This window comes from Alternaria alternata (genome assembly GCF_001642055.1).
Source record: "Alternaria alternata strain SRC1lrK2f unplaced genomic scaffold CC77scaffold_3, whole genome shotgun sequence".
Lineage (NCBI taxonomy): Eukaryota > Fungi > Ascomycota > Dothideomycetes > Pleosporales > Pleosporaceae > Alternaria > Alternaria alternata.
The window spans coordinates 1,174,030-1,188,233 of NW_017306192.1; the positions used below are offsets into that span (position 1 = coordinate 1,174,030).

At 52.7% G+C, this 14,204-nt stretch overlaps 5 protein-coding genes across 5 annotated transcripts; 3 read left to right on the forward strand and 2 right to left on the reverse strand.

Annotated features, from left to right (window-relative positions):
- Positions 1-2,952: 2,952 nt before the first annotated feature.
- Positions 2,953-4,941, reverse strand: CC77DRAFT_981884 (hypothetical protein). Its single transcript, XM_018536094.1, has one exon. It carries the CDS (start codon positions 4,854-4,856, stop codon positions 3,021-3,023), a length of 1,836 nt encoding a protein of 611 aa, XP_018390064.1. The 5' UTR covers positions 4,857-4,941; the 3' UTR covers positions 2,953-3,020.
- Positions 4,942-5,033: 92 nt separating this feature from the next.
- Positions 5,034-6,473, reverse strand: CC77DRAFT_1017008 (hypothetical protein). The gene has a single exon (XM_018524323.1). The coding sequence runs from the start codon at positions 6,268-6,270 to the stop codon at positions 5,374-5,376; it is 897 nt and encodes a 298-aa protein (XP_018390065.1). The 5' UTR covers positions 6,271-6,473; the 3' UTR covers positions 5,034-5,373.
- CC77DRAFT_1017009 (hypothetical protein) lies at positions 6,398-10,554 on the forward strand. The gene is made up of 4 exons (XM_018524324.1): positions 6,398-6,474; positions 6,540-8,395; positions 8,604-8,636; positions 8,686-10,554. Exons 2-4 carry the CDS (start codon positions 6,688-6,690, stop codon positions 10,521-10,523), a joined length of 3,579 nt encoding a protein of 1,192 aa, XP_018390066.1. The 5' UTR covers positions 6,398-6,474; positions 6,540-6,687; the 3' UTR covers positions 10,524-10,554.
- A 144-nt stretch (positions 10,555-10,698) lies between these two features.
- On the forward strand, positions 10,699-12,175 carry CC77DRAFT_1081732 (hypothetical protein; the record flags this gene model as incomplete). Its single annotated transcript, XM_018529339.1, has 1 exon — positions 10,699-12,175. Exon 1 carries the CDS (start codon positions 11,066-11,068, stop codon positions 12,173-12,175), a length of 1,110 nt encoding a protein of 369 aa, XP_018390067.1. The 5' UTR covers positions 10,699-11,065.
- Positions 12,176-12,662: 487 nt separating this feature from the next.
- Positions 12,663-13,988, forward strand: CC77DRAFT_1057848 (hypothetical protein; the record flags this gene model as incomplete). The annotated part of the gene is made up of 1 exon (XM_018528065.1): positions 12,663-13,988. One exon carries the CDS (start codon positions 12,663-12,665, stop codon positions 13,986-13,988), a length of 1,326 nt encoding a protein of 441 aa, XP_018390068.1.
- Positions 13,989-14,204: the final 216 nt, after the last annotated feature.

Genomic DNA, 14,204 nt, shown 5'->3' on the forward strand with positions numbered 1-14,204 from the left:
TCGTCAGGCAGGCGGCCCTCCATGCCAGGCACCAGAAGCCGGGGATTTGATCGGCGCCCAATGCCCGACCATATTACTTTACACTGATGATTGATATGGATGGAGGGAAGTGTGCTTGGCCGCTCGACTGGCTGGTGCTGGTGGGGCCCCTCACGGTGCGGCGGGCACTAAAGGGAGATGCACACCCACGCGAGCAGCGGACGCATCGTTCGCATACTGGCCTCATGCATCGCGTCCTAAAACCTCGACAGCGTGATTATATTGCGCGCTGTTAGTGTCTTGCAGGTTCGCGAAAGAGGTGCTGATGGATTGCGGTCGTCAAGACGATTGATGATGGTGGGCAGGCGAATTGCTGAGCATGTGAGCCTGCTGCGACCTTGCTGCCTTGACTCATCCGAAGTCGGGAAAGAGTAGTCGACACCTGCCGCCAAATGGTGAGTCTTCGTCAGCGCCCTCCCCCAATATCGAGCACATTGTCCCTTAGCGCCGACTCGTGATGTAACGCCGAGAGGCTACAATTCGCCGACCTTGACGACAAACCTCACTCCTTACAAATCTCCACCATCGTCAGCGCGAATGCCATAGTCACACAAGCGTCTTTGTGTGCCAAATGTGGCTGTCGACCGATGTTTGCTCCTGGCGAGCCGTTTGGTCCACCCCTGGCCCACAGTCTTTTCTGTGGCTTCACAGCCTCACTCACCAGCCCTAAAGCTCGTGCGCTTCGTCACTCTTCTGATACTTTGGGGGTCAAAATCCTTGATTTTCAGACAAGTACGAGTGGAAGAGCAAGCGAGCCGTCCCTTTAATTTGCGACACCGCTATTTGCGTCTCTCACCATATCCGAGGAGAGATTTGGCCTAATGAGGAAGGCACGGCCACCTCAAGCAGCCACCGTTCTCATTTGCAGTGGCGCACACTCTTTCAACTGCTGACAAAGAGACGGACAATGGTGTTCAGTTTTGGCCGTACGTGGCATCATCGTAACATATGTCTTTGCTACGAGAAGCGTGGTCGGTCCGTGATTGATCGCGACAACGGCAAGTATGTTCTGGGACACTGTGCTGCCACACCCTTTGCGGTTCACTCTCCTAATCAAAAATCTCTACCGTCATGAAGATATCGTCTCACCGTGTTTTCGCAAACACCATGCCGGCTAAACTCCATGGTGCACGTCAATGTCCACCGATATCTCTGCCTCAGCCACGACGCCTCAACAGACTAGGCTGATAGCGTCTTAAGGCATGCCGCGCCACAGCATATCACCAATCCGCTATCAGTGTCGCATAGCCGCTCAGCCCTCGTTGGCCGCCTGATGTATCCAAAAGTTTGCGTCTCACAAACTTTGCTCACGCTATCGATGACCTCGCGATGGCCCGACCGGCGGTTGCGGAAACTACTGCGAACCCCAGACCCACCCAAGTCACCGCCGTGCTTGGACATTCTGCACTCAACATGTGGTATCGTCGAGTAGTGCCACCAATGGCATCGCTGTGGTATCAGAATGGCTATGGTGTTTTTCTTCCGTGTCATGGTTACACCGCCGTGGATCATTCCATGGCAAGGAGCACGTCTCAACGGCTGTGAATCGAGCAGCTAGCCAAAAGTATGCTTCCTAGTCCTTCTGACTTCCAAATGGTACCATCAACCGCGCAAACCGCCCACAGTTGCTACGACTCTAACCTGCCAAGGTCTCACCAGCAGGTTTACCTGATACACATGTCAATACACAGCCACCACCTTCTTTCTCATATCTTACAGGAATAGTGTACGCGCCGTCCCGTCTTGTCTCGCCATCCGTAAGCAACATGCAAACTGCTATCAAGCTTCGGCCCCATTGTCATTGAGCACCAACCACGGCCCTACGCAGGAACAACAAGCTTTTTTGCATGGGTACAATGACAGCTGAAACACCTGCTTAGGCCAAGATTTAGGTATCAACAGCAGAAATTCACTTTTGTAGCCCAATTCGAACAAAAGTTTCTAAACGGTGTCTTGCGGGATATTGCCAAGCACGGCGAGATTCGACCGGCATATATGTAAACTTCAGGTGGAGTGAGACTGTTGAGAGTGCAATGGCTAACATCCTCGAACGGGCTCAACAAGGTACAGGTGCACACTAGCCGCCATTGAACGGATATCCGTCAAAATCATATGCACGAATGCACATGACTGCTAACATACGGGCCGACTCAGAGTGACCTGGACAGTCTACTACTACCAGATGTCTGTCTCACCTCCAACAAAGATCGCGGAGTCTCTTCGCAGCCATCTCTGTTCCAGGACGCGTGTTAGTCGGCATGCTTGCCACCACCATGTTGCGGCACAGCAGTCCAATATTGCTTTCTTGGCATCGTACACTGACTTCGACGTCGGCTTCTGCTGAGCCGAAGTTGGAGCCTGCAAGATGTCTCACAATGTAGGCAACCACCATGTTTAGCACTAGTGCGGCCCATGATTTCTCAACGCATAACCTCGGTCATAGATATCTGTTCGCTTTGTCAGTCAGTGATGTCTGGAAGCTTCGTGGCTATTCTGTAGGTACGTAATGTCTCACTGTCTGCCTTGGACCCAATAGTCTCGAGTGAGCGATATCGCAAGTGTAGCGTATGGGTCGATGTCTCATCCAACGGACCAAACTACACTACGTGGGAGAGGACCTTTGGAAGACGTGGTCTATCAGATGACCAGCAGGTTTTGAGATACTTCGTGCCATGAGCCACCTTCCTTTTTACGCACTGTGACCCGAAAGAACATGACGCCGTTCATCTCTCTGGCTCAACTGACGCCCATACCGCTTGGATTCGTTTCTCGTCATCCTCTTTGAAGGATGCCCGACGTGCCTGACACGATCACTGACGTTTGTTCATCCAATCAATGCTCATACAAAACTTGTTCTCTAGAAGATCAGCTAGGGCAATCACCAGAGAAAGCAGCAGGAAACGATATATGTGTATTTCATATTCATTTCACACAGTAAAGTACAATGGATGCAGTATACTACAAGACCTCCCTGTTTCGTCTTATCTCAACGCCTCAGCCATCCCAGGAAAACCCTTTGCGGGCTTCGCACGTCCTTGAGGGGCCTCGCGCTGCAAAAACTCACTCAACTGCTGACCTTTCTCACTCATCTCATCCAATTCCTTGACCCCACTCTTTCCCACTCCACTGACTATGCTCTCTAGGTCACCGTTATCGATGTTGGCCCTAACAGGTGGCTTGTCATCGAGTTCACCTCTCGCAATCATGACTTCAGGGCCCGTAGCACGATCGAGTTTGATGTGAATACGGCCATCGTTCGTGACGCTGGCGTATCTAGGTTGCACCATGATCTTCTTGCCACCAGGTGTATCGACATCAATTGTCTCGACGTCTTTGGCGTTGGCCATGCTGGCGTTGCGATTGACAGGTGAGTAGTCTATGCCCTTGAATTGATCGTTTGCCACAAAGCCTCCAACTCCGAAGCGGGCGTAAAGCTCGTTCGATGTACCTGTGCGTCTTGCTTGCATGAGACGGGCCGGTATGGGAGTGGGCTTGGCTTGGGGACCGAGAATGGGATGGTTGGCGATGTAGGAGTAGTGGCGAAGGTAGCCGAGTCCAGCTGAAGGGTGAGTGGAGAGTGGTGCGGTCTCTTGATCGAATTGGAACATTTCGATGTCGCGCTTGGAGGCGTCTTCCTTGAAGGTTGTGTTCTTGAACTTCATGGTTGGTATCCTCAAAAAGGGAACTATCAACTTGCTGACGAGCTTGCTACTCAATGGATCCTTCGCAGCCTCTCTTCGTAGTGCCCTGATGCCAGCTTCAATCTGAGGTTGCGTGATTTGGCGCCAGGCGTCCTCCCGTTGCTCGTGCCATGCCTCAGCTTCTTGGGCATCAATTGGCGGGACCTCACCAGATTTTGTGGCGGCAAGTCGGCGGGTGGCGTAGATCTCGTTCTTGACGTACTCAACTAGGTACTCATTGAACTCCTTCTTGCGGCCTGTAATCTGTTTGTTGAGGTAAGAGACAAATTCTTCAGCGCTCATGCCAGGGAGCCAAGGGCCATCGTGCTTCCACCGCCTGGTGTTGTGAACGACTGGATCCACAGGTGGTGGTCTAAAAGGTGTAAATGGTGCTGCTGTCATTTGCTCCTTCAGTGCTTTCTTTGCTTCCTTCCGCTCGTTCTGGAAGGCGTTGAACTCTTCTAACCAGGGCTTCGTCTCTGATCCTCCTCTAGACGCTTCTTTTCGGAAAGCCTCAAATTCGACAAGGTTGTCAGCCCATCCACGTGCCCTGAAGCTCGCAAGTTTCGATTGCCATTTTTCTCTCCAGGTAGCGTTGAAGGCTTCCCGCTGGGCCTTGGCTCGCTGTGCTGGCATACTCTTCTTGAGTGCCTGCAAGTACAATCCAGCCTCATCTAGTCCCATCTCGGTATCGTAACTCGTAGTATCATCCCGGACCTCAAAGGCTCCAAGTGGTGGTTCGTTCGTTATCTTCGACGTGCTCTTCATCATAGGCATACCCATCTCCTCCCATTTTTGCCTAGTCCGCACATGGTCTGCCGCTGAGTCGAAGTCGGTAACATGTTCGATAGTATCAAGTTGAGTGATCCTCAGTACTGGGTCGCTTGTTTGAACTATGTGACTCCTCGATGGGATTGGCCGCTTGAGACCCCAGTCACCACGTGCTAACGAGGACTTTGTTGTCGCAATGGCTTGGTGGGTCGGGTATGGAAGCGTGGCGGTGTCGGAGGCCTTGGAGATGCCCGCGCCGTAGGTTTCGCTAACAGGCGGCCGTGGGAGCGGGTTTGGCAGCGAGAAAAGGCGGGAATTTCGGAGAAGATTTGCAGTAGGCGAGAGAGACTGGCGGCTTAGAGACATCTTGGCGATGCGACAGCCGCGTGTGGGCGTTCAATGGCGGCTGAAGTGATGATCCCGATGTGTGTATAGTAGAGAAATGTCGATGGAGTTTGCGGCGAGGGGTCCGTGCGAGACTTCCGCGGCTTCTGATGGGCCACAGGCATGGATCACATCACGATGTCAACATTGTCAAAAGTATGAAAATATAGGATTTGTAGACATTAATTTCCGCAGTGGCTAATCTGCGACTATCCATAAAGAGCAGCCTTGCTAAGACATATCCTGAGCCTTCTTGACTTTGCGCTTTGGCAGCAGGGTTTCAAGAATGACTTCTGTTCTACTGAGTGCAAAACGATTCCCACCGTTTTCCAGGCTGGGATCTCTCTCTACAAATGTACTCGGCCAATAGGTTCTATCCTCATGGTCTATCGAATGTGTTTTGCGAGTTGAACGTTTTGTGGTTTTCATGGTAGTCTCATGGACGCGTGCGCACCGATGAGTGGGGACCTTGATACGACAAGACCTTGATCATGGCAGCTCACCCAGGCAGGTGCTTATCCCAGTCTTGGTCGTCGTCCTCATCATCGTCGTCTTTTTCTTTGCGGTTGATACGTGGAACGTGCCCTTCGATGGCCATGGTATGGTCAGATGTTTGGGAAGGAAGCGAGGGTGGCTGTGGCGGCGCGCTGCTAGATGAGCGCTCGAGAATCTGGTCTTGGATGAGATCGTTGTTTGCCTTGGTTAGGTTACCTGGTTTCTCCCCCCGTTCGAGCGCCAGATCCTTCATAGCATCCGCTTGAGCAGCCCAGGCTGCATCCAGGTCTGCGTCTTCGTCTACATGGGCCGTGGTCGCGCTTTCCTGCTTCAGACGTAACGGTAGAGCCTTCTGGTGTTCATCGGCATTGTCCACCATGAGCTCAATCTTGTCGCCGTATCCCCCGTGCCGCATCCACGCAGGCTCTTCGTTCAGCTGCACCTTGACGTAGAGTGCGCGTCTTGCGCAGTCGTCTGAACACCACACCTCTAGCACCTTTCTGTCTACTATCTGCACACCGTGGTCTGTGTCAACAAACTGCTTCCTTGCAGTGGATCGCGCCTTCTTCTTTGGTTTTGGGCAAAGCGCATAGCCACACTTGTCGGCGATGTTGCGCTCCTCGATGAGAGCATCATAGTCGGCAGGCTGAAAGGGAATGACGGCCTTTTGAAAGAAGTGCGCATCTGAGGGTGATGGTCGCTTAGCATCTGCATCGGGCGAGGTGGGATAGTCCATCAGTGTCATGACAGCCTCGAGCACCTCTGCCTCGACGCGCTTGCGATCTTCAAGTACCGTCGCATGGTGGCGGGCGACTGCAAGGTGGCGCGGGTTCACGGGTTTCTTCGCAGGGGGCCCGTTTGTGGAGACAGTCGTGTTCTTGAGTATGGACTTGGGCGGCATGTCGGGTGTCTGTTGGTGTTGGGATCGTCGTGGCTAGAGTGTGAAGTGGAACCTCTTTGGGCGTGCCTTGGCGGAGCGTCGGGGGACTTGGGCGGGGCTGTTTCGAGCTTCGTCACCACACTTCTTCGCACGGAGGCACCTGCAGCAGCCCTCATCCTTCCCACTACCCCTCGCCCCGAGCTGTGAGGGTGCAAGCATTGAATGGTACGTCGTGACTTTGTTCCGCGCCTCCCGCATTGCTGCACATGCTGACATCCGCGTCATCGCAGCTCCACGTCCGAGACCCGCCGTGCACAACGCCCTAGAGAGCTCCCACACAATCTTGCCCAAGCGCTGTTAGGCAGGGACCGCAGCTGTCACCCCCCATTGAGCATCCTGCAGCTGGAACGACTGCATCCACCACTGTAGCCCGTCGCCATGTACAAAGTCAAGGCCGTCTACGACTACGCGTCCCCCCACGAAGATGATTTGGGCTTCAAGGTCGGCCAGATAATCTCCGTAACCGAGGAGGAGGGTGACGACTGGTATGTGGGTGAATACACCGACGAGAGCGGCACCAAGCACGATGGCCTCTTCCCCAGGAACTTCGTCGAGCGCTACGAGCCAGAGCCGCCGCCACGGCCCAACCGAGCATCGCGGCACAAGCCCTTAGAGCAGCCGCCTGTGCAAGAAGCTCCCCCCATGCCCCAGGCCCCTCAGCAGGAACCAGAGCCAGTTCAACCTCAGGAGCCGGAGCCACCCAAGCCACAGCCTCCCCCCATCGAGGTGCCCCAAGCTGCCAAAACAACACCGTTGCCCATGTCGCCCATGTCGCCCCGCTCTGCGTCGAGCGCGAAGGCCCAAGAAGCCCTACCGCCGCAGTCAGAGTCGCCCAAGCCAGCTCCTCCTGCGAAGAAGGCCCCGCCACCTGTCGCCGCCAAGAACAATGCTTTCCTGAGCCGTATTGCCGCTTTCAACAAGACAAGTGAGCCTCCGCCTAAACCTATCAAGCCAGCTGGCGTCGCCCCGAGCTTTGTCAAGAAGCCATTTGTGGCTCCGCCGCCGAGTCGGAATGCCTACGTTCCTCCTACCCGAGAGTCGGCAGCTCCACCAGTCAAGACATACCGTCGTGAGGAGGATCCCGAGATTGCAGAGCGCCAGGCGCAGAATCAGAACGATGCAGAGCGTGCGGGACTGGTTGCTCATGATTCTCAGAAAACAAATGAAGGCGAAGAGGAGCAGCAGCCCAAGATGAGTCTGAAAGAGCGCATTGCTCTTCTTCAGAAACAACAGCAGGAACAGGCAGAAAGGATGGCAGCTGCGCACAAGGAGAAGCCGAAGCCTAAACCGCCAGTAGTCAGGAGAACCGAGTCCCAAGACGCCCACGCTGAAGACAGCGAAGACACTGGTCTAGAGCGCGTGACAAGTGGAGCGTCCAAGGGTCGTGCGTCCATGGACCAGAGTCGACCTCCGCGGGCATCTCACGACATTCGGTCTCCGGACTCGGAAGCCCGCACTCGCGAACTACTTAGCGAAAATGATGCCGATCAATCCGCCGCCGGAGACACCGAGGATGCTGGAGGAGAGTCCACAAGTGTCGAAGAGGATGAGGACCGACCAAAGAGCAGGCACCCGCCGCCGCCACCCCCTAGAGCACCTAATGCTCCTGCCGAAGAGCCCAACGTTGGCGACGAGCAAGATGTGCCCGGAGAAGAGGAGGAAGAGGAGGAGGAAGATGAGGAGACCGCAGAGCTGAGACGTAAAGAAGAGCTACGTGAGCGCATGAGGAGATTGGGTGGCGGCATGGGCGGCATACCCATGTTTGGCGGTCCTATGCCCATGGGCGGTCTTCCACCAAAACCACCAAAGAAGAAGTCGACCACTGAGAAGAAACCCGAAGACGCCGAACAGTACAGCATGCCCCAGCAACGTGTGCCTATGTTTGGGTTTGGTATGCCTGGCATGGCACCCGTCAAAAGCCCAGAGCCGGAAGATCGCTCGCTTTCCGTCGAAAAGGAAGACGAGACCTCGCACCCTGTGACCAGCGCTCATCCAGCGGACGAGGTACCTGATGTAGAGGACGTCGCATCTCAGCCAACTCAACAAACATCTACTGGCAGTGGCGCCCCACCTGTCCCAACAGACCGTAAGCTCTTGATTCCTTGCAAACCAATCCACGCTTTCGTACGCCATACCCAAGACTGCCTGCAGCCACCATCTTCCGAGACCTTGTCAAAGACCTATGTCACTTACGACGGTCTATCGGAATATGTTATGACTGTATGCGTGTCTAGTATGTGTGTACATAATGCTGTAGTTTGCGTTCTTATTGATACTGTACTGACAATCCTTAGGACGACCTGCTCCTCCTCCGGTGCCAGCAGCGTGTAAGTCACGTCGCGTTATGATGCTCAAGCTTATACTGACAATACATAGCTCGACCAGTGCCACCACCCCCTCCTCAGGTTCTCTCTCCTGGACCCGGATCTGAGTCTGGCGATGAAATGACAGACACTGCTAACACACCGTCTGCTCCAATGCAAGCACCCAACAAGCGACTCTCATATTTTGCTTCCGGTGAGCCATCACAAGACCCATCAGAGAGGCGTGCGCCACCTATCCCGTCTGCCGGTCCCGGATCTCCTACAACAAGCCGGCCACCTCCACCACCTCCACCAGCACAAGCGCCCCCTTCGCGTCATGAAGATCTGCCAATCCGCAGAATTGACCGCAACGAGGGTGAAACCGACTACGAAGGTGATTATGACACGGACATGGCACCAGAGGCAACCCATAAAGATGCTTTGAAGTCACATGCTAGGGATTCAAGTGTAGAGGACAGCGCCTTGACAGACGAGCCAACATCAGCACGATCGCCCACAATTCCCCACGGCATGCCACCTCTTCCCCCTACTGCGCCTCGTGCAGTACCGCCTCCTCCACCCCAGCAGGCGCCCAGCCGGCCATCAACAGATGCACCACGTGGTGCTCCTCCTCTTCCCCCGGTACCGCCGCCGACTCGCAACGCCCCTATGGACGACGATGACGACGAGTATGATCCGTACAAGTATTCCGGACCACCTCCTCCACAGGCTGCGGCACCTGCAGCTCCTAGAGCAGTTCCACCACCCCCACAAAGTCAGCCGCCTCCCCCACAGAGTCGTCCACCGCCACCAATGCCACCATCGATGCCTCCCATGCCCCAGCGTCAACAATCAGACGATGAGGACGATTTGTACTCTTCGCCTGCGCCTCGGAAGTCTCACGACAGACCGCCACCTCCACCGCCTCAGGCCCCGTCGCACCAGCATGCACCTCCACCTCTTCCACACATGCAGGCTCCACCTCCCCCAGCTCAAGAAAGAATGGCACCACCTCCACCCCAAGAGCGTCCTGTTTCAATGTTCTCACCAGTTGCAACAGAGGCACCACCTCGGATATTGAACACTCGAAAGTCACTCGATGCTGTCCAGATGCTTACAACTCGCTCCTCTATGGATCAGACCCGTCCGACAACGAACCAAGGTTTCATTGCAAGTGATATCGATTTGGGGGTTTCTTCGCATTGGTGGACTCAACCCAAACTGCTCCCTCCTTCACTGCAGGGTCGTAAAGACGTCCTGGTAGACATGAAGGAGTCGCAGTCAGGCAACACTGTAGAGAAACTCATCAAGGTTCTTTACCTTGACTATTCACAGACAATCATTTCCGCTCGCTTCGAGGTCACCAATGTCTCCGACGTTGACCTGGAGCAGCGCAATGAGCCGCCACCTCCCAGCCAACGCCCAGACCAGCTAGAGAACGCGTACGAACAGTATGGTCGCTCGATAGCCAAGACCATCGAGTCAAAACAGAACACTGTTGTCGGCAACGGCACGCCGCACGGTCTGGTTGATGAGCTGTTGAAGCCCTTCAATGACGCATTGCCTCCGATCTCGACCCGTTCGTATGGTGCGCTCGTTTACGCGAACTTGGCCAACGCGTCCACTCAATCTTACGATGAGATCCGCCCTGGTGACATCATCAGCTTCCGCAACGCCAAGTTTCAGGGTAAGACTGGACCAATGCATGCCAAGTACGCAATGGATGTAGGGAAGCCAGATCACGTGGGTGTTGTTGTCGAGTGGGACGGTAGCAAGAAGAAGGTGCGGGCTTGGGAGCAAGGACGCGAGCACAAGAAGGTTAAGCCTGAGAGCTTCAAGATGGGAGATTTGAGATCAGGTGAGGTGCGGGTATGGCGTATAATGAGTAAGAATTGGGTTGGTTGGAACTGATGGAGCGGAGAGTCGTTTGTAGGTGTGCGAGTGTAGAATTGTAATTAGAACCTAGTTTTGTGTCTGTGCTACCTACCTAGCTCCTGTAGAACTTCCCCCGTCAACACCGTTAAGTACATAAATCTATCTCAATACATCGGAACCTTTTTACCATCGTCCACATCGCAAACCACAACAAGAATTCAGAGTCAGCACGAGGCATGTGAGCTTCAAATTGATACAGATACTGCGCCCACTCTTAGTGCATCATCCGGTTTGTCCGAACCGTTCTTGCTAACGACTTCTTTGTTACGGAGTACGTCACCTCCTTACTCAACAAGAAACAGATCCAGCTAGAACAATCTGCGATGTCAAACTATCGCTTGAAATGTAGTACCGATGTTTGCCTCAACACAAAGGAGGGAGCGATAGTGGAAAGTTAGTCAGAGTATAAAGATGAACCGTAGGTCGGCTCGGTAGGTTGTGTCTCTTAATCACGATTACACACTTAAGATAAGTATCACAACTGATCGAAGAAAGACGTGAGTAGCCAATTCGAAGATATGAGTGACAAATCAGGAAGTGGAAGAGACCGAAACAGTGAGATGCCTGCAGAAAAGAAGGGGAAAGCCGAGAGAGAAGCGATCTTGAAGGCCAAACTCGCAGAGACCTTGCGACTTGCTCGAAGGCTATTGAACGAACTCAGTAACGATGACGATGCACCAGAACCGGCGGAGATCTTAGAAACCACAGGTAGCGATCTGATCGGCCAAGAGGATGAGGAAGATGATCTAGTTAAGCAGAGTACAACGGGTGAATCAGAGTTGTCTAGGAACAAGGGAAATAGTGGCAAAGCGAATATGGGCGAGCCAACCAATACCACTTCACATGCGCATCACGAGAAACAAAACCTGGAGGTTCCATCTGATCTCACAGTTACAGAAGCGACTTTGACTGAGAAAGTTGGCGTAGCTTTCGACAAAAAATATCGATGTATCGCACGCAGGAAAAAGTCGAACAAGAGTAACGTGGAGATGTTAGTCCTGGCTGATGAACTTCAATGGCTTAGGAGAACTGTTGTTCGGCCCGACCTCCCGGAGGCTTTCGAAGATTATAAAAGAGCTAAAGAAGCAGGAGAATTTAGGAAAGTAGCGATACCGAGGTGGCACGAGGTCCAGGTACTCGAGAGCGTCAGTTTGGATACTGACGTGAACTCTGGGGAGGATGACGGCAGTGATGATGGCACTCCCGGAGACGAAAAGGATGAACCCGTACTACTAGACAGCGGAGATGACACGCAGGCTGGAGTAGATGAGCAAAATAGCTTAGTAGCAGATGCAGAAACTCAGACAGAGCCTGATCAGGCTGCACTAGACGACGCTGAATCTAGTAGCAGCGCAGAGTCTCAAAGCTCTGAACAGCAACGTGTCTCGAAAAAGGGCGTAGCAGCTACGGAAGAAAAGAATAGAAAGATTCTTAGAAAGAATGTTCAGGGAGAGGCAGCAGAGAGAACATCAAAGTCTCAAAAGGACAACAAGAGAGGCTCCGCCGCGCCGGCCAGTATGCAACCACCAGCGAAGAAGCCAAAGTCTGCGAAGACCGCAAAACATGCTGAAAATTCGGGTGAGGATGACATCGAGGGTATAGTCGATGCGGACCCAGAACAGACATAGAACTAGTCTTCGTGACCACTCGTAGTGGCTGACGCTCGTCGTCCATCTAGCCAAACCAGCTCCCTTTAGACCGTTTGCTAGACACTTGAAATTGCAACAACTATCTCGCTCTTTCGTACGAATCAAGGGGTAATATGATGTCATAGACGTTATGTTCCTGAGCATGCCTGTTTAGAGCTGCTGATACTTCACCACCATGGTCTGTGTAATATCTCAGCATTTGATCCCGTTGAACACTGAAATTTTCGCGGTACTTTTCATGCAAAGTTCGTAGCTTCAAGTATCGTTTCCTCGTACTAAGCTGCTACCTTTGGGTTTGATGAAGCCACTCGTGCCGTATAGCAAGCTTGAAATGATCAGCACTGGTGATATGCGACGTGATTGCTTGCACACCTGGCAATAGTACAAGTAGGGAAGAGCGTCGCGCAGAAGCCCAAATTCATTCGTCACTACCTCCTTGAATCACACCTGACATATCAGACACGACATGTCGGACAATGACCCAGAACCAATGAAGTCCAGCAGAAGTGATGAGCTGCAACTCAAGTCTGAGACAACCACGATCAAGCCGGACGAGAGTACAGTCTCCGACCGTCATGACGAGATCAGAGTGCCTGCCCACATGGCAAAACTCTGGTTGAAAGATTCAATGCCGAACAACAACGATACAGAGGTGATTGGAGACATCATCGCTGTAAGAAGACGGGGTGGTCCACACACAAATTACAACTACCTATTGACATCATCGATAAGAAAGCCTCCCAGTACTGAGGGAGAAAATCCGGAAGCTACCAATGACTTACTAGAATCAGGGACCTGGTACTGGCCAAGTCGCGTTACACAAGAGGCGAAGAAAACCTGGAATGGCCTAGAGAACAAAGTTTCTATGCTAGAGCTGAACCTGGACATCAAAATTGATCTGAATCGATTTAGTGTGTTCTTAGTTCGCATCGATTCTGACAAGGTAAATCCACTTTATGGGGTTGCTAACTGGGAATGGGAAGCAATTGGAAAACCTCTAGACATCATAAGATTTCACGCAAAAACGAAGACCACTGCTATTGCACTTCCAGAAGTAACGGTGGACAAAGCTGTTGCTGATAGAGAGTCCAGTACATTATCTGAGAAGCAAATGCTTGAGGCAATTTTGCGACGAGCGAAGAATTCGTCCGGCTGGTCTATTTGCGGAAAGAACGACTATGGCATCTATGATCAGGAAGACTACCAGAAGGCAAGAGCACTTTCTCTTAAGACAGCAGCTGAAGTACTTAAAGCTGCCTTCAATCAACACAAGGAACCATGTAACTTGACCAAGAAGCAAGGAGAGGATCTCAGTAGCATCAGAATGCACTTTGTGGGACGCGTCGATCCTCTTTCTCCTCCTTCGAGATCAAGCGACATCGCGCGAGAGGGACCCGAGATATTCCCAACGCTGATGTTCAAAGATGTCTTTGATGATTTACAAAGCTGGAGTGCCGAGAACTTGCTTGGCCTAAACCAGACAGAGCGGGAAGGCTTCGTCAACTCAATTGTACGCCAAGCGCCTCACATGTTACAGGGACGCCATGGGGTTTTACCCCTTGTACTTGTTCTTGGGTCGGAGGAAGGCCTCGGAAGGGAGCTCCACGCATGCAACATTCAGGTCGAAAATAAGTGGTATGAACGCTCTCATCAGGAAATTCTTCTCATGCTCAGCACGTCGCTGAAAGACGAATTTCCGGAACTAGAGGTTTCGGAGATCCATGCTACGTGGGAAAGTCTGAAGCGAATAATTCAGGCGAACGATAACGAACAGAATGCAGCAATTATCTAGAGACAGTGTCGAATAGAGGCGTGAGGGAGACCAGTATGACAAAGAAACTAGACCTGAGGACCTTCAGCTAACGCTGGTGTATCTGCAAGGTAAGGTAGCTATAATAGATACGGAAATATCGATGACATAAAAGACCAAGATGACTCTTGTGCACACGAGGCCCTGTTGACGTCTGTGCAACCACCATGTATCGGATCTGCATCTTCCCCTCCGTAC

Coding starts and splice junctions, on each gene's coding strand:
- CC77DRAFT_981884 (XM_018536094.1), bottom strand. CDS start 4,856: ATGTCTCTAAGCCGCCAGTCTCTCTCGCCTACTGCAAATCTTCTCCGA.
- CC77DRAFT_1017009 (XM_018524324.1), top strand. CDS start 6,688: ATGTACAAAGTCAAGGCCGTCTACGACTACGCGTCCCCCCACGAAGAT. Junction 8,396..8,603: donor CCCACCTGTCCCAACAGACC/GTAAGCTCTTGA, acceptor GACAATCCTTAG/GACGACCTGCTCCTCCTCCG. Junction 8,637..8,685: donor TCCTCCGGTGCCAGCAGCGT/GTAAGTCACGTC, acceptor GACAATACATAG/CTCGACCAGTGCCACCACCC.
- CC77DRAFT_1017008 (XM_018524323.1), bottom strand. CDS start 6,270: ATGCCGCCCAAGTCCATACTCAAGAACACGACTGTCTCCACAAACGGG.